Genomic DNA, 24,291 nt, shown 5'->3' on the forward strand with positions numbered 1-24,291 from the left:
TTTCCTTTCTTTCCTCTTTTCTTCCTTTCTTTCCTCTCTCTTTCTTTCTTTTCTTTCTTTCTTTTCTTTCTTTCTTTCTTTCTTTCTTTCTTTCTTTCTTTCTTTCTTTCTTTCTTTCTTTTCTTCCTTCCTTTTTCCTTTCTTTCTTCTCTCCTTCTCTCCTTTGTTTTTAATTTAATTTTTTTTACAATTTAAGTTCCACACTGTCTTCCCTCCCTCCCTACTCCACATTAGAGAAAGCCAGATTTATAAATATGTGTAAACCATACTATGTGTACTTCTATTTATCAGTTCTTTCTCTAGAGGTGGATAACATCTTCTTTCATAGGTCCTGTTATAGTTGATTTGAGTATTTATAGTACTCAGAATAACCTGGCTGTTCATAATTATTTTTTGGAAAATATTGCTGTTACTATTTACAACATTCTCTTGGTTCATATCACTTCTTTTTATGTTCAAGTCTTTCTATGTTTTTTTTTAAATAAACCAGCTTATCATTTCTTACATCACAGTAGTATTCCATTTCAATCTGTCCTTTTCTCTTTCTTGCTTTTTTCTTTCTTTTTAAAAGACTTCATGATAGGGGCTACTTGTGGGTCATATCTCACTACTGATTGGCGCAGGAGCTTAGACCTGCTCTGTTTCCAACCTGTGCTGGTCTTCCCTTTCCTTAGGCAATCTGGCGCCCTACCCACCTTTAGAGGCATCATCATAACTTAATGTGGACACCTGATCAGCATAGCCCGCTGTAGTTAAAAGTTCCCAAGCTCAAGAGATGAACCAGCATCACCTTCCCCTTATAACTGAGTTTACAGGCCTGGGCTACTTACATTTGGCACTCTCCAGTTTCTTTCATGATCCTATGAAACCTAAATTTCATGTATCTTATTTTCTTAAAGTGGGACATACCTATAAGGGAGGGTAGCTGCTAATGTACGGTTTTTAGAATCATAGCTGTTGAGCGCAGCCTGACTTGTAAAGTGGTAAAAGGGGCTGAACCATTCCCTTAGTTTCCCCATAGGCTCCTGAGGGCAGGAACCAAGACTTATTTTCACTCTGACTCCTACTTCACTCCACCAAGCACAGTGTATGCGTAGCATAGGAAGGTATTTAATAGGATGGTAGGATTCAGAGATAGTAGAACAAGCAGGTGAGGTTAACCAGGATGCTGAATGGACTGGCGTCCCTACCATGTGGAGATCAGTTAAAGAAACTGGGAATGTTTAGCCTGGAGAAAAAAGACTTGGAAGTGATGCGATATCGATCTTCAAGTATTCTTCAATTTTGTCATGAGGAAAAGGAATTAATTTTTTTCCCTGTGGACCAGTGAGGGCAGCAGTCATAGAAAGCTCTGTAAGGGCCCTGTCCTCTGTCAGGCCACTGAAGTGGGGAATACAGGTAGCTGCAATAGGACTACAAAAGCTCTAGGGGATCAGGGTGAGAGCTATGCCAATGGGTGATGCTTGGCTCTCCCTAGATTTTGGCTTCCTAATTTGTATATGTGCCTCCTGGTCTGAATTCTTGCACTGGCAGTCCTCTTCCCCATTTGTCTCTGTTCTTGCATTTCAGCCCTCCACCGATACCATGCAGGGTCTGGCAGAAAGAACAGTGGACTTGGAGTAGGGAGGCTTTGAATTTGAATTCGGGATCCATTTCTTACTAGCTGCATAACCCTGGGCAATTTCCTCATCTCTAAAATGAGGAAAATAATATTCCCACAGACTGCCATATAGGGTTGTGAAAAAGAAAAGAAAGTACTTTGTACCAAAAAAGGAAGGTTATAGAAATCCTAAGAAGTTCAGTAGTGTGGTGATGGCAAGGCCCAGTGGACCTTTAGATTAGATAGGTAGGTCAGATGACAGTACCAAGGGTCTGGAGAGAGAGAGAGAGACAGAGAGAGACAGAGACAGAGACAGGAGAGAGGAGGAGTCTAAGGGTAGTATAGTTGGTAAGATAAGGTCTGGAGGACTGACCTGAGGAGGCAGTGGCAGAATAGATGTTAATTAAGGCTTGGTGTTTGTCTCACTGTAAAGAACAGATATCTTGCATGCTCTAAGACTCTTTCCTAGAGTAATGAAGAAATGATAATTTCTCCCCTTTCTAAAACCATTGTACCTAAGAATGAAACTTTCATGATTGTTTCTATTCACTTCTCCATTAATGCATTTATTCACAACTTATATACGGTACAATTATTAAGTCTCATTTATATTTATTCAGTGTCCCTCATTTTAAGTAAAGGATAAATGAAAACTTGAGTTTTTGAATTGATGAATTAAGTAGCTTTTGTTTTGTTTTACACAGTCTACCATATTGTTTCTTTAGTTATCATGTTCTTCCTACATATTAGAAATAGAATTTGATTTACAAAAAGTTCATTTGTACACAACAGGACCTAAAAGGTAGAATGGGGAATCAACCCCCTTATTTTACAAATGAGGAAACTGGGTGATTGAAGTAATTTGTCCAAAGTCACATGCATCGTAATGAAGAGTTGGGATTTGGAGCCATGTCCTCCTTCTCCCTGGGCAGTATATCCACTATATCATCACCTTTGGTGTTCCCCCGATTCACCCAACTCTCCCCTGTGGCCCCAAGAAGCTGTAGCATGTGACCCAACCCTGGTAAACTGTCTCAGCAGATGGGATAAACCAGGGGGAGGGTAACTGATGGGCCTCAAACTCCTCAGTGAGTCTGCCCCCAAGCATATGGAGACCTCCTCTGGTGGAACAGGCAGATGAGAACAATTTGTTCCAACAGCCATGAAGGCAGCTGAAGCAGGCTCTGTGAAATGCTTTAATCCGGGTCAGACACTGTAGACACCGAGGTCATCCATGACATCCCAGGCCATCGCCAGTCATCCTGACTTTTGCCTTGCCCCACTGGATTTTTATGACTCTAGAAGAGAGAGTGAGGCTGATGACTGTGCAAATCTACCTTGCTTAAACCTAATTCACACAAAAGTCAAGATATCACTCGTGATGTCATTGGTCTTCTTCTAAAATGAAGGACAAACAACAGTATCCACTATGACGCTAATGCATGTTATGTAAAACAGGATGCACTCCTTTTTTATTCATTTGCATGTTCTCCACACATTCACCTCTGCTGTCTGGTCTTAATATAATCTGGCAAACATTAAGTATCTACCACGTGCAAGGCATGGTGCTCTGCACTAGGGCTACAAACACATACACACGTACAAACACATACACATACACAAACACATATACACATACATATATACACACACATACACAAACACATACACATATACAAGGACATACACCAACACAAACACATACACATACACAAACATAAACATATACACATACACAAACTACACATACACGTACATACACAAACACAAACACATACACATACAGGCTCCCTGCCCTCAAAGAACTTCCATTCTTCCATTGAAAATCCCTAAAAGGCCGGACTTGTAACTGCCTCATTTACTTTACATAGCCCTAGTAAAACAGCATATAGATGCTGAATAAAATACAATATGGTAATGAGATAGGGATTCTTTTTGGTTCAACCCTATAATCTCATATTTTGTCAGTGTAGAAATATCTTCCAGCGATTCAGACAGCCCTTAACTTGTAGAGTTGCCTGAAGCACTGAGGGGTTAGGACCCAGGATCACAATGTCAGTATAAATCAGAGTCAGGACTTGAATCCAGATACCTATTCCTGACCCAAGGCTGGCTCTTTATCCATCTCACCAGGATACTTCTCACCCAGCATACAGTTAATGTTTATTGAATGAATGAATGATGCATCTCATAGAGAGACTACATAAATGAAAAGAACAAATTTAGAAACACTCACAGAATCCCATCTCTGCAGTGACAGCATTCCTTCCTCCCTCAAATCTCTTACACATACACAGTGTTCCTTACCAATCATACAGTTCTTTCGGGTCAGCTTTGTCAGCAGAAAAACCTCTAAGCTAGGACTTCTTAATCTTGGGTTTGTGAACTAGTTTTTAAAATATGTTGATAACTGTAATTCAGTATAATTGGTTTTTGTAATCATATGTATATTATTTTATTCATTTGAAAATATTTTACTGAGAAGGGTCCCTAGGCTTGACCAGAGTGCCCTAGGAGCCCATAACACACGCACACACACAAAAGTTACGAACTCGTTTTCTAAACCCTAGGTCACCTAATCCATGTGTAATAAAGAGCTGTAAGCAGGTGAACAAGTCATCCAGCAAAAGAGTTGGACTAGGAACACATTGGAGAAATGTCAAGTTTTTTTTTTATCTAATCTGCAACTATAAGCTGCTGCCTTTGTAGTGTAAAAACAATTCTCACCACTAGTCTCCAGAAGTTGAAGAAAAGGTGGTGGGCAGGGGCAGGGGAAGGGCACAGCATGGATTCTTTAAAATTTTTAGTTTTTCTACATCAAATTCATATGGATTCAGCACAGGCTTATGTGCTAGGCTCAGTGCTAGATGCTGTGGAGAAAGCAAAGAAGGGGCTTTAATGAAGCATCTCTATAGTGCTGGACTTTGTGCGAAGCCCTAGAGATATGAGAAAAGACACAGACAGACAGACAGACAGACAGACAGACACACACACACACACACACAGTGGCTTTTCTCAAGTAGAGCATAGTGTAATGGGGGAGCACAAGATGTGAACTATGGCCATATAAGATAAATATAGGATAAAATGGAGGTAAGGTCAGGGGAAAGGGCATTTAGTGGGAGCAGGAAAGTTTTCTTGCAGAAGGTAAGAGTTTAGCTGGGACTTGAAGGAAGCCCAGGGAATCCAAGAGCTGTAGGTGAGGAGAAAGAGCATTCTAGGCATGGGGGACAAATAGCCAGTGAAAATACAGAGAGTTGGGAGATGTGTGTGGAATAACAGCAAGAAGATCAGTGTCACAGTGTAAGGAGGCTGGACAGGTAGGAAGGGATCAGGTGATAAAGGGCTTTAAATGTCAAACATATTATAATTAAATTAAACTATTAATTAGATATAATTCTATAAAGTACTTAAATGGCAGCTCAAGAAAAAAAAAGATATTGTAATTGCATGACAAATTTCCAGGTGAATTGTACAGACAAAAGTTGCTATTGGAATATAGTGAAGAAAGACAACTTCAAGATGGGGTGGTCAGGAAATACTTTCACAGAAAAGGTAGGCTTTGAATGGGGTAACATTTGGATGGAGAGCGTAGGAACAGGTAGCACAACCTAGTGCAGGCTGAAGGACAGTGTGGCCAGACCATTTATTTAGTTGGGCGTTAAGAACTTTAAAACTTTTTTTAAAAGATGGCACCACTTTATTTATAGTTGATGACACTTTTGTTCACATTTTATTTTCCTTTTTGTGGGAATTTTTATTTTAAGTTATAATCATTTTATTTATTTATTATTTATTTAACTTATTTTTAGTTTTCAACATTCACTTCTACAAGATTTTCAGTTCCAAATTTTCTCCCCATCTCCCCCCCCACCCCCCACCCCAAGGTGGTGTGCATTCTAATTAGCCCTTCTCCCAATTTGCCCTCCCTTCTATCACACCCCTTCCCCTCTCTTCTCTTATCCCCTTCCCTTCCATTTTCCTGTAGGCAAGATAGATTTCTATACCCCATTGCCTGTATATCTCATTTCCCAGTTGCATGTAAAAACAATTTTTAACATTTGTTTTTAAAACTTTGAGTTCCAAATTCTCTCCCTTCCTCCCTCCCTACCCACCTTCATTGAGAAGGCAAGCACTTCAATATAGGTTATACATGTGTAGTCATATAAATACTTACATAACAGTCATGTTGTGAAAGACTAACTATATTTCCTTCCATCCTATCCTGCCCCCCATTTATTCTATTCTCTCCTTTGACCCTGTTCCTCCTCAAAAGTGTTTGTTTCTGATTACCCCCTCCCCCAATCTGCCCCCCTTTCTATCATTCCCCCCTTATCCCCTTCCCCCTACTTTCCTGCAGGGTAAGATAGATTTTCCTATCCAACTGAAAGTGTATGTTATTCCTTCCTTAAGCCAAATCCAATGAGAGTAAGGTTCATTCATTCCCTTTGCCCTCTCCCCTCTTCTCCTCCATTATAGAACTTAAAAACTTTTGAAGACAATTATTAGGGCTTCTTGGGGCAAGGCAGTGATTTTCTGATGCGTGCATTTGAGTTAATTATCAGGGTTCACCCACGGAACACTTTGTTGCTTATCATATGCTGCTTTGTGGTCCCACGACGGCTTCTGAACTTCTAAATGCTGGTGGGCCATGCATGCCCTGGGAAGTCAGCCATTGGCTCACCATGTGGCGGGAAGCCATAATGTGTAGGAAGAAGAATAGAAATGATTTCCTGCCTCAGGGGACTTCCTTCTGTTTCAAAGTCATCTTTTCTTTAGCATGTTGTATATGATTTTGCTCTCCTAATGACTAAGCTGGCTTTGGTCCACGGCCACCAAATTTTTACCTCTTAACTTTGGCAAAATCTCCAGCTCCATATGACCCAGCTGACTTCTACTGATGCTCCTCCTTGACCTCCAAGTTCCATGTACTTCTGGACCTGTCTCTGTCCTCCTGACTTGCTCCTTTCTCCTATCCTCAACTTTTACATGGTGGAATGAATTCCAATGACCTGGAAGTCAAAAAGGTCCAAGTTCTAGTCCTCACTCTGCCATCACATCTCTGGTGTTGGAAGTTAGCTTTGCCTTTCTTTCTCTTACACACTTATGGTCTATTCTGTACTAGAATGATTTGTGTAAAGTATCCCACCCAGACTTTGATTATGCTCTCATGTACCCTCATATACCCCTGCTAGGCCATAATTATGCTCAATTAGTGAAGAGACCATGTTTTGTCTGAGTCTTGTCTCACCTGCAGGGCCCACCTGTCTTAGCACAATGCTTAAGGATTTAGGAGCTTAATAAACGTTTGTTGAATAGAGTTGAGTTTAATCTGGCTTAGGTCCTGGCGGCTAGGTGGGGCAGTGGACCTGGAGTCAGGAACACGTGAGTTCAAATTCAGCCTCAGACTCTTCCAAGCTGTGTGACCCTGGGCAAGTCCCTTAACCTCTGTTTCTTCTGTAAAATAATAATAGCACCTACCTCCCAAGGTTGTTGAGAGGGTTAAATAAGATAATAATTGTAAGGCACTTAGCATGATACCTACTAAGTGCTATGTAGATGTTAGTAAGTGCTATATAAATATAGTAAGTGCTAGATAAACATTAGTCATTATTATTATTATTACCCCGCTGTCTTTTTCATCTTCCCTCTGCCACATCCAATCGGATCCCTGGAGATTTGCCTCAACCTCCGAACACCTTCTATTCTGCTTGACTGCTTCTAAGTCTCTGAGGAGGTGCCAGTGTCTCAGTGGAGGAGGCAGTGCCTCCATTAAAGAGAGCTGAAGTATTGAGGGATCAAGAATGGCTGTGGCCTTGATCTGAGTGTGCATTATACGACTTCATCGGATGAGGAAAAAGGACAAAGTGGGGGCACCAAATTCTGTGCATTTTCACTGGCTAGTCCCCATGCTTGGAACTCTCTCCCTCCTCATCTCTACTTCCTGGCTTCCTCAAAACCACCCACCAAAATCCCATATTCTACTAGGAATCCCATATTCTACTACTTTTTTGACCCCCTCCCCCAATCCCCTTAATGGTTGGGCCTTCCCTCTAGTGCTTATTTCCAGTTTGTTCTATAGATATCTTGGTTGTATACAGTTTGCAGGAGTGTGCTAGTAAATGTTTAACAACTGGCTCTCTGGCAAGGAAAGTACACACAGCATTCTTTTAAGTTTAAACTGCAGTATCAACATTTTCTCCATCACTTTCTTATGTCTAGACAATCAGTTAGATAGAGCCCTGCCAATTTCTGAGGTGTAAATATGCTGGAAATCTTTCCCAGTTGGAGCTGTCTTCAGCACCCCCTAGTTGTTTGCATATTGTTTCCAGTTAGACTATGAGCTCCCTGAGAGAAGGTCTTTTGCTTCTCTTTGTATGCCCCGGGGCTTAGCACAGTGCCTGGCACATATTAGGTCTTCGTAAAGGTTTACTGACTGATTACATCCTTATGTAAACAAGACTGACACAAATAATATATGACATCCAATAAGGTGCTAAATCAAATATGATTGAGCATGGGCAGTTGGGGAGAGAAGAGGCAAGTGCTCTTTTGAATTCCTGGGGTGAATTAAAAGTATCCTTTCATTTTTTGTATCATCTGGCTATGTCATATGTCTGTCTTTTAGGATCAGGGAATGTATATTATCCTTCTTAGTGAACTCCTTAGTCAAAATATCTAGTATGGTGTTGGATGCTCCATGGCCAAGAATAATGATTCAATGTCATGCTCTTTACCTAAGGTTACTTTAAAAACTGTTTCATTTGTAATGAGAGAGTTAAACATTCTGAAATGCATTTTGTGGTTCTTATTAATTCTTCTGCTGTGTAAACAGACTAAGTAAAACTTATTTCCCTCTCAAATGGTTGAAAGGATTAACACTAATTTTTTTTTTATGCTTCCTGCTGGTCTGGGAAGGTGCTTAGTTTTACAGGATTCTCTATAAACTCTTTAGGGAAGTTTCAAGAGGGACATAAATTCCTGCCCAAATAAAACCCTTGAAACTTAATATGCTTCAGTTGTCGAAGCTAGTTTTAGATTTTATTAGTCTGAGTATAAGGGTGTGGGAAAGATGAATGTGTCTAACACTTGACAGCTTTAATCTGATTAATTCCTAGATTTTCCTGCTAGTTAAAACTTTATGCTCTAATATCTTTCACAGATTCATGTTTCTTGTTAAAATGTTAAAAGCAGAGATTTTTATTTTTTTTTAAAAATTGATCACACATGTCAAGCCTAAAATCAGTTATGTACACACTTAACTTAGTAAGTATACTTGATGGAGTAGAAAGTACTTGAGACTCGGAATAGGAAAACTCTCTTGGGTTCAAGTCCTAGCTGCCATACTCATTAGCTGGGTGACAGGGGGTAGTCATTCCATTTCTTGGAACCTATTTGAAAATCTGTAAGATGGGGATAATAATGGGGTTATGGTGAGGATCTAATGAGATAATTCCATATGTAAAGTGCTTTCTCAACCACAAAGAACTATATAAGTCAAGTCACCAAGCAAGCTATTAAGAGCTTACTGTGTGCCAGGCACTGTGGAGGAGGACCAGGCATTGCAGACAAAGTCCAGAGAGTAAGAGTGCAGCTGCAGAGAAATAAAGACATGGCTAGCCTGGGCATCCTCTTTAAAGTGGAGAGTCTGGGAGGAGCCAGCCAATCAGAGTGAGAGGCTGCGGGGGCAGGGGGTTACTTCCAATATGAGGAATCCTGGGCTGAATCGAGCTTGCAGAGTAAAGAGATTTCTTTGGTATTGTAGAGAAGGTCTGGAGAGTCAGGAGTGGGGTCTGGAGAGAAGTGAACATAACGCCCTAGTTTGTCACATAAATCTGGGCTATTATTATCATCTGCATTGTTACTTCATTTGAAAAAACATGGGTGGCCTGAAACACCATGGCCAGTGAATAACGCACAATAGAATTTTCATAGGGTGGAAGCTAAAACAAGTGATTTGGGATTCATATAACACCATATCTATTTCAAAGAACTTTTACATATATTAATTTATTTGATCCTTACAAAAACCCTGTGAGGCAGTTAGGGCAGGAATAAGAGGCAATAGCATTATAATGGAAAAGACCACTGGACTTGGAGTCAGGAAAGATCTTAGTTTGCATTCCTTTTCTGATCAGAAGTTAATGTGCCCAAATGGTGGTGGTTGTTCAGTCATGTCTGACTCTCTGTTGACCCCATTTTGAGGTTTTCTTGACAAAGATACTGGAGTGATTTGCCATTTCCTTCTCCAAATAATTTTACAAATGATGAACTGAGGCAAACAGGGTTAAGTGACTTGCCCAGGGTCACATAGCTAAGTGTCTGAGGCCGGATTTGAACTCAAGTCCTCCTGACTCTAGGGCTGGCACTCGATCTACTATGCCACTTGACAGTCCCATATGTGAATATGGGCAGATCATTTAATCTCTGTGGGCCTGTTTCCTCATCTGTAAAAAATGAGCATGATAATACCCATAGTACCTACCTCACAGTGTTGTGATAATCAAGGAGATAAAAGTAAACCTTAATTAAACCTTACAAAGTAAACCTTTTAAAGGGCTCTCTCGATGTCAGTTTTGTTATTATTAAGGTATCAAGACCTACCTTAACACTACAAGCCATCCAGAGACCTTCAGAAAAAGTCCCCTAGCCAAATATATCTCATTAACACAGTTGCCCTGGTGCTAGAAATTCTGCCACTAGAAATCCATTCCTCCTACAATTGGCTTTTAAAATGGAAATTTTCTTGAGAGGATCAAGCCTAGAGGAGGAGGCTCCTGCTGAAAGGATGAGAGGATAGAGAAGATTATTAAACCCATGAGGAGTGCTGAAATCAACAAGAGAACATAAAGAGAAAGGAGAAGGATAAAACCTTGGCGCATACCCATAGTTAATGGGAGTGACATAGATTGTTGTGTTTGTCCGTCATGACATTGGGGAAATGACATGATTTGCAGTTGACTTTGATTTGAGTGGGGGGGGCTGTGCAAGGTCACCAGCCTCACTGTCTTCTCCAGAGCCATCTGGGATGGCTTGAGATGGCCCAGGATGCATTGGGAGACTCCTGGCCCTTTTAGGCTAAGGTCTTTTCAAGTGCTCTTTGTGAGAGATGTAATGCCCATTCAGTGAATTTGGCCTCTTTAAGAAGTTAATCAAGAGATGGCCTCTTTAATCAAAAACTCAAAAAAAAAAAAAAGATCAAACCAGGAGGGGAAGACCCTCAGGGTTCGTGGCCAAAAGAGAAACAGTTACTATTTAATATTTACATTCATTCTGCGCTAGGAGGGCAGGGACTTATTGTCCAATCTATGAGCTCCAGAGTGAGGTGGGTTTAAGGCTTGGTTTTTGAGAAGGAAATCTAGCCAGTAAACCCAAAGTCAAGGAGGCAGCCTTTGGCCGTCCAGACGTACCTTCTGAGGAGAGGAGTGACATAGAAGAAAATTAAGCAGAGAAGACTGAGAAAGCAGCAATAAAGTAGGAGAACTAAGAGATTGGTGGAATGAAAATCCCAGGGAAGAAAAGAGTTCTCCAGTAGGAGAAGGTGACCAACAGTGTCAAGTGCCACAAGACAGGAAGGATGAGGACTGAGAAAATGCCATTTGATTTAGTAACTTCTTGGGCAACTAGGTGGTAAAGTGAATAGAGCACCTGCCCTGGAGTTGGTGGACCCGAGTTCAAATTTGGCCTCAGACACTTGCTAGTTGTGTGACCCTGGGCAAGTCACTTAACCCCATTGCCTCCACCCTCCCCTGCAAAAAAGATATGGAAATTTAAATTTAGTTTTTCAGCTAAGAAAGAAGGATGTAGAAAGATTTCATGGGCTTCACAATTTTGCTTAGAGCTGAGCCCTTTTTACAGATGAGTTGGTGTGATTTTCAGAAAGCTGTACTAGATGAGTCATAGGGCTCTTAAATTTCTTCAGGGTTCTCTAAACTTGATGTAGAGTGAAGGCTACTACTAGTCTTAGGCAGCTCTTTCTGAATGTCTGAGTGTATTTTCACTGCCCTACCATTATATTGGCTCTATAGCATCTTCTCAAAGGTTATATACTTCCTGCCATTTTTACCTTCAAGGCAAGATTTTTTTAAAGTAGGAAGTTGTAAAGGGAGAGAAAAAAATTAAATGAAAGGAATGACCCTTGAAGTATGGTAGAGTGGAAAGAAGCACTGGATTTGAGGAGTCAGAAGACTTGAGTCCTGGTTCTTACTCATTACTGAGTGCAGCAGTTTCTAGCCCCATGTTCTTGGCCAATGGCCTTAACCTATCTAAACCTAATTGGCATCATATGTAAAATGGGGGTTCAATTAGATGAACATTTATCAAGCATGAACTGTTATTGCAAGGTAGCATGCTGGGTGGTCGGACTGCAAAGATGAAAAATGACACTGTCTCTGCTCTGAAGAAACACTCTAATAGAGAGAGAAGGAAGGATATAAAAGATAGGAAGGAAGGAAGGAGGAAGGAAGGAAGGAAGGAAGGAAGGAAGGAAGGAAGGAAGGAAGGAAGGAATGAAGGAAGGGAAAGAAAGAGGGAAAGGAGGAAAGGAAGGAAACAAGGAAGGAAAAAAAATAAGGAATGAAGGAAAGGAAAGAAAGAGGGAAGGGAGAAAGAAAGAGGGAGGGAAAGAAGGAAGGGAGGCAGGAAGAAGGGAAGGAAAGAAGGAAGTAGAGAAGGAGGAAGAGAAAGAAGGGAGGGAAGGAAAGGATGGAAAGAATGGAGGAAGGGAGGAAGGAAGGAAAGAAGGAAGGAAGAAAAGAGAGAAGGAAAGAAGAAAAGAGGAAAGGAGAGAAAGAAGGAAGGATTTATTAAGCACCTACTATGTGCCAGGAATGGTGCTAAAGCCCTTTACCAGTATTATCTCCTTTGGTCCTCACAACAACCCTGGGAGGTCCTAGGTGCTATCGTTACCACCATTTTACCGTTGAGAAAGCTAAAACAAACAAAAGCTCAAGTGACTTGCCCAGGGTCACAGAGTTAGTAAGTAAAAGAGGCTGGATTTGGACTCAAATCTTCCTGACTCCAGGCCTAGGCTCACTCCACTGTGAGTAAACTGTGTAGACAAATAAACACAATGCAAAGTAGAATATGAATGAAGCAAAGAAATCCAGAAAAAGTACTCTAAGAAAATTTGGAGAGATCCCTATCTACTGAGGGGATGGGGGGGTGGGGGATGGGGGGGGTGGTAGAAGGCTTTCTAGAGGAAGGAAGTGGGTGTCTCAATGGGCCTTTGAAAGAAGAAGAGGCTTTCAACTGGTAGAAGCAAAGAGAGGGTGTGCTACAGACATGGGGCCTAGCCCAGGAGAATGACCAAAAGTGTGGAAGTATAGGACAAGACTGGAGAGCATCTACTCAGCCCTATTTTGCTTAGAATATACTCTATGTGAAAGGGAGTAGCAAATGACTTGGATACATCACTTGAGAACAGTTTGTAGATCACATTAATGCTAGACAGGGGTATTTGCATTCTAGCCTAGATATGCTAGGGAGCCAGTGAAGATTGGGGAAGAGTAGCATGTTCATACCTGTCCATTAGCAAGATTCTTTTGGCAGCTTATGTGAAGGATGGATTAGATGGGAGAGACTTGCAAGAGATGATGAGGGTTTAAATAATGTTAGTGGCGATGTGGGCACACCGAGGGTGAAGTGATAATATAAAACACCCTCCTTGATCTTATGAAACTTGTTATCTACTGGGGTAGATAACACACATGCAACCATAAACATAATGCAAAGCAGGAACTGCCATGGAGGAGATGGTGCTTGAATATTGCACATCGAAAGGAAGGAGGTGTTTCCATAAGCGGAGATTGTGGGGATATGGAGGGAGAAGAAGGAAGGAAGGAAAGGAGATGAGAGCCCATTCTAGGTGTGAAAGTTGGTTATGAAAAGGTACAGAGATAAGAGAAGGTAGGGTAAGAATCGGGGATGGTGAGAATTGTAACTTGGCAGGAAGACAAAGTACACGGAGGGGAATCAAGTGAGAAAAGGAAAGGTAAATTGAAGACAGACTCTAGTCTGGAGTCAGTCCTTGTATGCCCTTCACAAATAAAGAGGGGGTTTCATTTTGTTTTGTTATGTTTAAGCAGGCTCTTACAGAGACCTCCAAGGTCACCTAGTCCACTCTCTCATTTTACAGTGACCTTGGGCAAGCCACAAACCCTCTTCTGGCCTCAGTTTCCTCATCTTTAAAATTAGGAGGTTGGACTATAAATGATCTTTAAGCTGCCTTTTATCTTTAAATCCATTGTTTCTTGTCTGTAGATGGCAGTGAGAGGAATTAGGAGTTTATTCAGATGTTCAGTGAGAAGACTGGGACTGGATAAGGACCAGAACTAGGGCTATTGCTATGAGAAGAGGAAATGGAGGTGAGAGCCATTGGGGAGGCCAAATGGGCAAGACATGTAAACTGATTGCATATGTGGGAGGAAATCCATAGGGGAGAGAAAAGAGTCCAAGATGGCTGAGCTTATAAATCTGGATGACTGGTGGTGTCCCTAACAGAGAGAGGGAAGCTTGGAAGAAGAGTAGGTTCAAGGGAGAAAATGAGTAGAGTTTGGGATATCTTGACTTCGTGGTACCAACAGGGGATAGAGGATAGTCATCTAGAGATGTCAGTCAAACAACTTTTGATGGGAGAATAGAATTCAGGAGAAAGATTGACTCTCTGTGTATGAGTTGCCTAAAACGATCATTGAAATGCATGAAAGTGGATGACATATCTTCATGAGAGTATAGAAAAAAGAAAAAAGAAGAAGAATGTGTCCCAGGATAGACCCTTGGGTTGAAATCCACACTTAGGCAGGAAGAAAAGGATGGTTGCACAGCAAATACTGAAAAGGTGTTGTCTGACGTTTAGGAAGAGAACCAGGAGAGAGCATTGTCACCAAAAAAAAAAAAAAAAGAAAGAAAGAAAAACCAAATAGAGGAGAAATTTTCCTAAATGGAGAGTTACTTGAGAGAGGAGAACATTGGATTTAGAGGGGCCATTATTGTTATTCAGTCATTTTTGAGTCCTGTCCAACTCTGTGTGACCCCATTTGGTGTCTTCTTGGCAAAGATACCGGAGTGGTTTGCCATTTCCTTCTCCAGCTCATTTTACAGATGAGGAAACTGAGGCCAGCAGGGTTGAGTGACTGGTCCAGGATCACACAGCTAGGAAGTCTGAATTCTGATAGTAAGAAAATCTCCAATGTCTTTTGATGTGAGTTCAACCTCCCTCTTTGGTAATACTTAATATATGGAAAGTCCAGTTTGTGGGAATGATATGCAATAGTTGTTTTTTTTTAAAGCATAGAAAATATTGCTATTGTATCTATTTTTGGAGAAGGCAAATTATCTAGGAAGTGGTATCTAGGAAGTGAAGTCAGATTTGAACTCAGGAAATGAATCAGCCTGACTCCAGGCCCAGCTATGGTACCACCTAGATACCCACATTTAGAGAGGACCTACATTCAAATCCTGTCTTGGCCGTGAACAACCTATGTAACCTTGGGCGAGTCACTTCTCCTAGCTGTAACTGAAAGGCTTTAAAGAGCCAGAAAAGAGTGTACTTCATTTTATGTAACAGATAAGTTCTTCCTCCAAATAATAACTTATTCATGCTTGTTATATTAAAATCCTTTCCCCATATACCAGCTCCTCTCCATGAATCTTTATTTCTGATTTGTTTTCAGTTAATAGTGGTGCCTCAGTTTCTCTAAATGCAAAAAGAGAGGTTTGGATTAGATGACCTTGAAGGTTTCTTCCATCAAGTCCGGTCCTTTGAGCCTATATTTGTGTAATTGCAGCAAATGGGACTTTCAATGAGGATGTTCCTAATTTAGCACTAGCATTACTTGGTAGGCCTTTAATGCCTGTTGAATTGAATTAAATTTAACTTTGGATTTATTCTTTAGAGAGCATGAAAGCAAGCACAATATCATGAGTCACTCTTATGGTGTCATTCCAATCTTAATAACACAGGCATATAATTAATGAGGAAAAAGGAGGAACAGACAATTAGGACAATTTATGCAGGGCTGATCTTCTCCATGACAATTGAAAGGGAGGGTATGTTTCTTGAGTTCCAATAGGGTATAAATTACTTTTATTTCCTGCTTCATTAGCTACCAGAAAGAACTTCATTAATGAAACAAAAACATTTGAAGAGCTCTGCCGCTTAGCTTTCAGTTTGTTTCTGTAAGGCCTGAATTCCCTGATCTGAAAAGTGGAATTAGCGGATAAAATAAGCTCTCTTCAAAATAGTATGCAGCTTCCTTTATTTTGAGAAAAAGAGTCATATGTGGGTCTCCGGGGGAATTTTCCCCACAATCATCCATGGTGGAACCTAAAGTCATCAACAACCTTCCTCTTGTCCTTACATCACATTTGAGTAGTTTATGTGTATACTCGTCTTAAGCTCTCTACAAGAATGTAAGTTCCTATTGAGAGGCTGTATGCTGCAATGGGAGGCAGGTAGATGGTTCAGTGGATAGAACGCTGGGCCTGGAGGCAGGAATGCCTGAGTTTAAATCTGGCCTCAGACACTTCCTGGCTATGTGACCCTGGGCAAGTCACTTAACCTTGTTTGCCTCAGTTTCTTCATCTGTAAAATGAGCTAGAGAAGGAAATGGCAAACCATTCCGGAATCTTTGCCAAGAAAACCGCGAATGGGGTCAGGGAGAGGTGGACATAATTAAAAATGGCTGAATGACAACAACAATGGTTAGGGTATAAGACTGGAAAGTCAGTAAGACCTTACTTTCAAATCTTTAGTTACGTAATAGCTGTGTGACTGTATAGCAAGTAGTTTAACATCTCCCTGACTCAGTTTCTTTAACTGTAAAGGGGATGGACTCAGTAGTCTCCTTCCAGTTCTAAATTTAGATTTCAGTGACTGTTGCTTTTGGTCTTTTCCATTTCCAGGGCCTAGCAAAGGAATACTACATAGAGGTGTTTACTGAAGGTTGATTTGTCTTGAATTTTAAGTGTTGAAATTAATAAGCCCCACCAGCTAATATAGTCACTTATTCTTAAGTTAGTTAAGTGTAAGTCCTTAACTTAATCAAGTACAATACTTTAACATGGTTAAGTATTTTAAAATGTTGTTTTCCTGAGGATTTTGGGGGTGGGGCATTCTGGGTGAAGTGACTTGCCCAAGGTCACACAGCTAGTGAGGTGTCTGAAGTCAGATTTGAAGTCTGGTCCTCCTGACTCCAGAGCTAGTTTTGAAATTTAGAATTGACTGTTGTAAATGGATTCCTCCTCTTCCATTTAAATTTTCATTTCTATTTCTAGAAATCTAGCATCAGTATGGTTATTAGCTTCCTCAATTCTGATAGTAAGAAATCTCAAATATCTTGCTATGTGAGTTCAATCTCCCTCATTCAGTAGTACTTAATATGTGAAAAGTCCAATTTGTGGTGGGAGATGATATGCAAGAATTTTTTAAACCATAGAGAAGATGATTATTGAATCTATTTTTGGAATAGGCAAATTATCTAAACTCTATTTCACTTCCACATTTTCTTCAGTACCAGAAGCTTCTACTTTTTCTATCGGCTAGGGATTTAAATTTTATTTCTGTCACTTCGACTGCACCTGCAAAAGCTCCCTGCACTTTGCATCCCTAACCAAAAAGTATCCATAACTCTAGAGTGATAGATCTACCAGAATAGTCAGATACAGTGGCAGGGAGACAGGGCATGCTCTTGGGACCTTGAGGTTTAAGTGCTTGATCTCTGAGACAACTTGACATGGAGACAGCTTGAGTGATTTCCTTCGGGGCTTCTGTCATGTCAGAAGGCTAGTTATGCGAAGCCCAAAGTATGGCTGTACCTGAAGGTCTTAAAGAAGCAGAAAGGTGTACTTCATTCGGAGAACCGAAACATTTCCCTCCACCCTACTCCCCATTTATATTAGTAACTTTGATTTATGCTTCTTTTTTTAATATCAAAATCTTTTCTCAATATTACATCCTGGTCCTTTGAAATCTCTCTTGGTATCTTTATTTCTCATTTGTTTTTAGTTAGTAGTGGCTACTGATATTTTAATTTTTCTTGCTCCAGAATATATCCAAGTAAATTTATGATCTGCAAATACTCATGGAAATATACTAAAGGTACCTCGTATACAATTTAATTCAACAAGCCAACATTCATTTCTATCTTCTTCCCTCTGGAAAGCTGGATTTTACCCTAGAACCACCCTGGGCTCTGATAGGGGGCTTTCACCGTATTTGGATTGAATGTAGGCCTTTACCTTACTTCCTGGACATCTCCAGACCATGCCAGTGAATGCATACTACCTCCTCTCTCCTTCCTAGCACTACTTTATGCATTGTCCTTCCCTATCAGAAACTGAGCTCCTTGAGGGCAGGTACTGTCTTGCTTGCTTAATTTGTATTCCTAGGGCTTAGCACAGTGCTTGGCACATAATTAGAACTGAACAAATGTTTTGCCTGTCTCACTACTTTATAATTCATTCTCTCTATCTCCCAGTCTCTATGTCTGTCTGTCTGTCTCTGTCCTTCTCGCCGTCCATCTCCCTTCCCCCAATCACATGTCCATCTTCTAATTAAATGCCTACTCTGTTGCCAGGCACTGTGCTAACTTCAGGAGATATGAAGGTCATTATAAAAACAGATGCTGCTTGTAATTTTGATGGGGGTCAAGGGATGTGGACCTAGACAGGAAGGTATGTGGTAGAATAGAAAAGTCACTGGATGTGGAGTCAAGGAATGACTGTAATTGCTAGCTCTGCCACCTACTGCTTCTACCACCACAATCACCTGTTAGTTAGTCTCTTTGTCCCAATTCTAAGAGGCCTATTCACTAAATGGGCGTTACCTCACTCTAAGTGAGGGCATGAAAAGGCCTTAGCCTGAAAGGGCCAGGGTCTGCCAACATATCCTGGGCCACCTCCAGTCGTCCTGGTGAATATCAGGCCACTGGACCCAGATGGCTCTGGAGGAGAAAGTGAGGCTGGTGACCTTGCACAGAACTGCAAGTCATGTCATCATCCCCCTGATATGTCTTGGTCCTCTTTGAAAAGGAAGGACAAACACAACCCACCCTCCAGTCTATCCTCCACTCACCTGCCGAAGTGATTTTCTTAAATCCTAAGTCTTACCACATCACTCCCCTGCTCACGGAACTCTTGAGTGATGAATCTCTGTTACTTCCAGGATCAAATATAAAATTCGGTTTGACATTTAAAGCTCCCCATAATCTGGCTCCTTTCTACCTTTCCAGTATCCTTGTATTTTAATCTCTTCCTTATACTTTGTCATCCAGCGAACGCCTACCTTTTGCTTTGCCTTGAACGCAATGCTCTATGTCCTAATTCTATGCCTTTTCCATGGCTGACCCCACCATGTTTGGAATGTTTTCTCTTCTCACCTTGGCCTACTGGCATTCCTGGCTTCCTTCAAGACTGAGCTCAAATGCCACCTTCTGCAGAAGGCCTTTCCCACCGCCATACCTAACCCCCACCCCATTCACACCCAGAGATTTTCCTGAGAGATTACCTTCCATTATCTTTGAAAATATCTCATATGTCCAAGGCAAAATATGGACTTTCAATAAAATAGAGGACTTTCAAGCTTTCTCAGTGAAAAGACCAGAGCTAAATAGAAAGTATGACTTTCAAACACAAGAATCAGAGAAGCATGAAAAGGTAAACAAGAAAGAGAAATCACAAGGGACTTACTAAAGTTGAACTGTTTTGTTTACATTCTTACTTGGAAAGAGGATGTGTATGATTCATGAGACCTCAGTATTAGGGTAGCTGAAGGGAATATGCATATATATGAGTGTGTGTGTGTGTATGTATATATATGTGTGTGTGTGTGTGTGTATGTATGTATATATGTATGTGTATATATATATATATATATAGACAGAGGGCACAGGGTGAGTTTAATATGAAGGGATGATATCTAAAAAACAAAATCAAGTTAAGACATGAGAGAGGAATATATTGAGAGAGGGAGAAAGGGAGAGATAGAATGGGGTAAATTATCTTGCATAAAAGTGGCAAGAAAAAGCAGTTCTGTAGGAAGGGAAGAGGGGGCAAGGTGAGGGGGAATGAGTGAATCTTGCTCTCATAGGATTTGACCTGAGGAGGGAGTACCATACACACTCAATTGGGTATCTTACCCCACAGGAAAGAAGGAGCAAGAAGATAAAAAAGGGGGGACGATAGAAGGGAGGGCAGATAGAGGGAGGAGGTAATCAAAAACAAACACTTTTGAAAAGGGACAGGGTCGAGGGAGATAATTCAATAAAGGGGGATGGGTTAGGAAGGAGCAAATAAGAAACCACGTGTCTCGTTTATGAACTATGTACAGTTATTCAGAGATATACCTGTAAATGCAATTATACAGAGACATGGCTACAAACATCTGAGATTTGGGGCTTCATTGAATTATCATTTTGAAGCTGGAAAGAACCCCAGAGGTCATTAAGGGGAAGGGGAGGGAAGTAAGCGTTTATATAGGTAGTACCAATTATGTGCCAGGCACTGTGCTAAATACATCTAAAAATATTATCTCAATTGATCCTCACAACCCTGTGATCCCCATTTCACAGATGAGTAAACTGAGGCAAACAGGTGACGTGACTTGCCTCAGCGAGTACAGATTTGAACTAGTCTTCCTAATGCCAGACCCAACACTCTAACCATGGAGCCACTCAGCTGCTCCTCACTGAGTCCAAACCCTCAGGCCCAGAGTTAACTGACTTGTTCATGGTCTCATAAGTATTAAGTGCCAGAGAGAGGCAGGATTTGAATCTGCTATGTTGGGGCTGGTCTTTGCCTATTTGGGGAGCTCACCACCTAGGCCCAAAGGGAGATTTCTCATCATATCATCCTGGATCTGGAACCAGAAGGAATGGATGTTAGAGGCCATTAGTCCAACCTCTTCATTGTTATAGAAAAGGAAATTAAATGAGGGGAGGGGGAGAGAAAGCAGTGTTTTGTTCATGGAAACAAAAACAATAAGCTGGGCTGGGATTTTTTTTAAATTACCTTTTATTCTTAAACACTTTTCCTGCCAAAAGTGTGTTTCCACACACAGAGCAAACCACAAAGAGGTTTGTGAAACTAAGAATGTCCATTTTCAGAGACTTGCTTTTTAAAAATGTATATAATAAATTCTACAAGTTATTTTCAAAACTCTCCTTCCTGTTTGTGCTTCTTTCTAAACTTCCTTTTGTTCTCCTCTGTGCATTTAAAAAAAAATGTTTCAATGGTCTTCGTTTGGAGGACATCATTATTCCTACCAACCTCCTCCCTCCTTTTGGGAACCCCCCCTTCCAGTTAACTGAGAAAGGACACACACACACATACACACACACACACACACACACACACACACACACACACACACACACACACACCTTGTAACAAACAAGCAAAATGAATCTATATCGTAGTTTTGTCCAAAAATGTAGATCCCTTTCTGTATCTTAAGTCTATTACCTTTCTATCTATCAGGAGGTGAATAACATGCTTCACTGTGATTCTGGATTGATCCTGGATGATTTGTTATGTTCTCTGGAGGCATAGTGGATCACTGTTCTGATCAGAGCTCCGAAGCCTTTCCGAGCTGTTTTTCTCTACAATGCTATTCTGTTTTCTTGCATGAAGTGTTTTCCTGGTTCTGCTCACCTCACCATGTGTCAATTCATACTATGCTCAAGAGCTGGGATTTGAACCTAATTCTTCCATCTACTAATTCTCTGTTGTTTCAACTGCATTACTCTATAGTTGATTCCATAGGTGCTGTGGGGTTTTTGGTGGGGTATTTTTTTTTATGTACATGTCAAAGTCTACTCAGAGACAAGGGCTACACCATTCATTCATTATAAATATGCAGCTCTAAGATGTATTAAGCCTTGTTTTCCTATAGATCACCCAAGTTTTCCATTCATTAATGAGAACCCCAGTAGATCTTTGAGTAAACAAAGGCAGACAGGCGGTACAATGAGTAGATATTGGACCTGAAATCATGGAGACCTGAGTTCAAATATAACCTCTTCTAGCTGTGTGACCCTGGGCAAATCTTTGTCTGCCTCAGTTTCCTCATCTGTAAAATAGGAATTATGATAGCATCTACCTCACAGAGTTGTTGTGAAGATAGAGGATAAGATGAGATATTTGTAAAGCACCTTGCAAACCTTAAAACTCCACGTAAATACCAACTATTATGATAAATAGAACGAGTGAACAGACAACTTGAAGTGTTAGGAGCAAGATCAGTAGTTTCTTTGTTGTGAAAAATGAAGACTCATGAATCACTGACAACATAAATTAAGCCTCGATTTCCTGTTCTCCTACTTGTTTTCAAAACACTTTAACATCCTCCCCCTGGGGATTATCTGGGATGGTACCTGGTTGCCCCAGGTGACCTCAGTCACTGCTTTTTCACCCCCTACCCTCCTACCAAAGCACACCTCTCAAGCCAGCAGTGAAGTCCTTCAATTCCCTAACCTCCTCCTTCCTTTCCAGTCTCCTCATACCTTACTCTCCAATAGACACTCTTCGATCCAGTGACACTGGCCTCCTGGCTGTTCCATGAACAAAAATTCCATCTCTGGGCTCCAGGTATTCTCCCTAGCTATCCCCCGTGCATCGAATGCCTTCCCTCCTCCACTTGACTACTGACCTCCTTGGCTCCCTTTATGTCCCAATTAAAATCCCACCTTCTATAGGAAGCCTTCCCCAAGCCCTCTTAATTCCAGTGCTTTGTTGTTGTTCAGTCATGTTTGGCTCTTCGTGAACAGAGAAGTGGTTGGCCCAGGGTTGCACAGCTAGGAAGTGTCTGCGGCCAGATTTGAATTCAGGGAGAGAAGTCTTCTTTACTGCAGGCCCAGCACTCTAACTACTACTCCACCTAGCTGCTCCTCTAGTATTTTCCATTTTTTCATTACCTCCTGTTTATCCTGTATATATCTTGCTTTGTATATATTTGTTCGAAGGTCATCTCCCCCCAATCAGATTGTAAGCTCCTTGGGAGCCCAGGCTTCTTTTTGTATCCCCAGTGCTTAGCACAGTGCCTGGCACACAGTAGGCATTTAACAAGTGTTTCTTGATTGATTGTAGACCTTCACAGAGTCTGTTTTCCACTTTTCCTGTATTGTACCACCTCCCACCATTTTGAGTAAAAGTTAAAAGGAAAGGATTTGATCTTAAGGGGAAAAGGCTAAAGTGAAAATTTGTGATCTTGGGAAGCATGCAAGGATGGCTAATCCCTGCCCTCCCTTCCCTCCCCACTTCCTCCCTTAAAAATAGGAGGAAGGAAGACTTTGTCATAGAAGAAGAGATGGAGGTTGAACATTAGGGGAACTTCCTAGCTATAGAATCTTAGTTCCCATGTACAGCACATTTTAATGGCTTCAGACCATTTTCTGCAACCCTGTTAAGGTAGCCAACACAAGTATGACTATCCCTATCATACATACACAAAGCAGCTGAGACGCAGAAAGGCTAAGTGATTTGTCCCTGGCCAAAAAGGTCAAGGTAGGTGGGGATTCTATCAAGATCTTTCTTAGTCCACAGTTCCTTGCACTAGAATCACCTATGAGTCACTATACTGCAGATTCGCAATGCAGCTTATGGGATCCTGCAGCATTTACTTCTCTGATGGTTTTTAAGGACGGGATAGATCACTTTCTTTTGGGCCCTATTTGCATTCTTAGGCAAGTATGGTAGAGCACATCTTGTAAGGCCGAATTTGGTGGATCCTTTGAGCTCAGGAGTTCTGAGCTGTAGTGGGCTAGGCCGGGTGCCCACACTAAATCCAGCAACCATATGATGACTGCCCCGGGAAGTGGGGACCACAAGAATGCCAAAGGTGGGACTACCTGGCCTAGGTTGGAAATTAAGCAGGTCAAAGCTCCCCTGCCAGTCAGTAATGGGCTTGGGCCTGTGAGTAGCCAGCACACTTAGACACACCCAGTATTTTTTTTTTTTTCAGTTTTATTCTCTCTGGGATAAATGACTTTTTTGGAGTCACCATCTTGTGTGCCTAAAAAGAATTGCTTTTTTTTTTTTAATTCTCGATTTCTACCTCTGGAGGAGAGGTAGGACAGAGAATATATTTGTATACTAATCAGTAAGGATAGGAAAGGACAAAGCATTGATGCCACAAGTTTGAAAATGTGACAGTGAGACCACATTTTTGGACTCAGCTGAAATGTTTGTCATCAATGGCTAAATGGGGAGGAGGAGGAGGTGTTTCTAGTGATGTATTTTGTTTTCACATCATAGTCACATCTTCACATAAGCCCTTCCCAATTGAACCCTCCCTTGTAATGAGGAAAAAACAAACAATTAATCCAAACCAGCCAACACCGAGACTATATCGGATGGTAGCGCCAGCCACATTCTGCATCTATAATTCCCTTTAACCTTTCTCCTCAAAGAGGGAGGTATGTTTTATCTCAATGGCTTTATTTTAATGGCATTTGGTTAAGTGGGGAAAATAACTATCATGCATTTCAGGCTGCAGGAACCACCCTTGGATTTGTGGGAGGACGTTTCATCTCATCCTATGAGGACTTTGATGCCTTCTTCAGGGATGAACAGATCTTGTTGCCTGCCATCATTATCATAATAGTTGCTGGTGTGATGCTTTTCCTTGGGGTGACTGGTTGCTTTGTCACGATCAGAGAATCCCAAATTGGCCTGCGATTGGTAAGTATTGATTT

General features: G+C 41.1%; 1 protein-coding gene across 1 annotated transcript in view; it reads left to right on the plus strand.

Moving 5' to 3' along the window:
- LOC118833699 (tetraspanin-36-like) overlaps positions 1 to 24,291 on the plus strand; it is a 63,120-nt gene that overhangs the window by 22,464 nt on the left and 16,365 nt on the right. Inside the window, exon 3 of the mRNA XM_036741084.1 lies at positions 24,086 to 24,277. Coding sequence (XP_036596979.1) covers positions 24,086 to 24,277 — 192 coding nt within the window. The remainder of the gene's footprint in view (positions 1 to 24,085; positions 24,278 to 24,291) is intronic.

This window comes from Trichosurus vulpecula, chromosome 1, assembly GCF_011100635.1.
Source record: "Trichosurus vulpecula isolate mTriVul1 chromosome 1, mTriVul1.pri, whole genome shotgun sequence".
Classification (NCBI taxonomy): Eukaryota; Metazoa; Chordata; class Mammalia; order Diprotodontia; family Phalangeridae; genus Trichosurus; species Trichosurus vulpecula.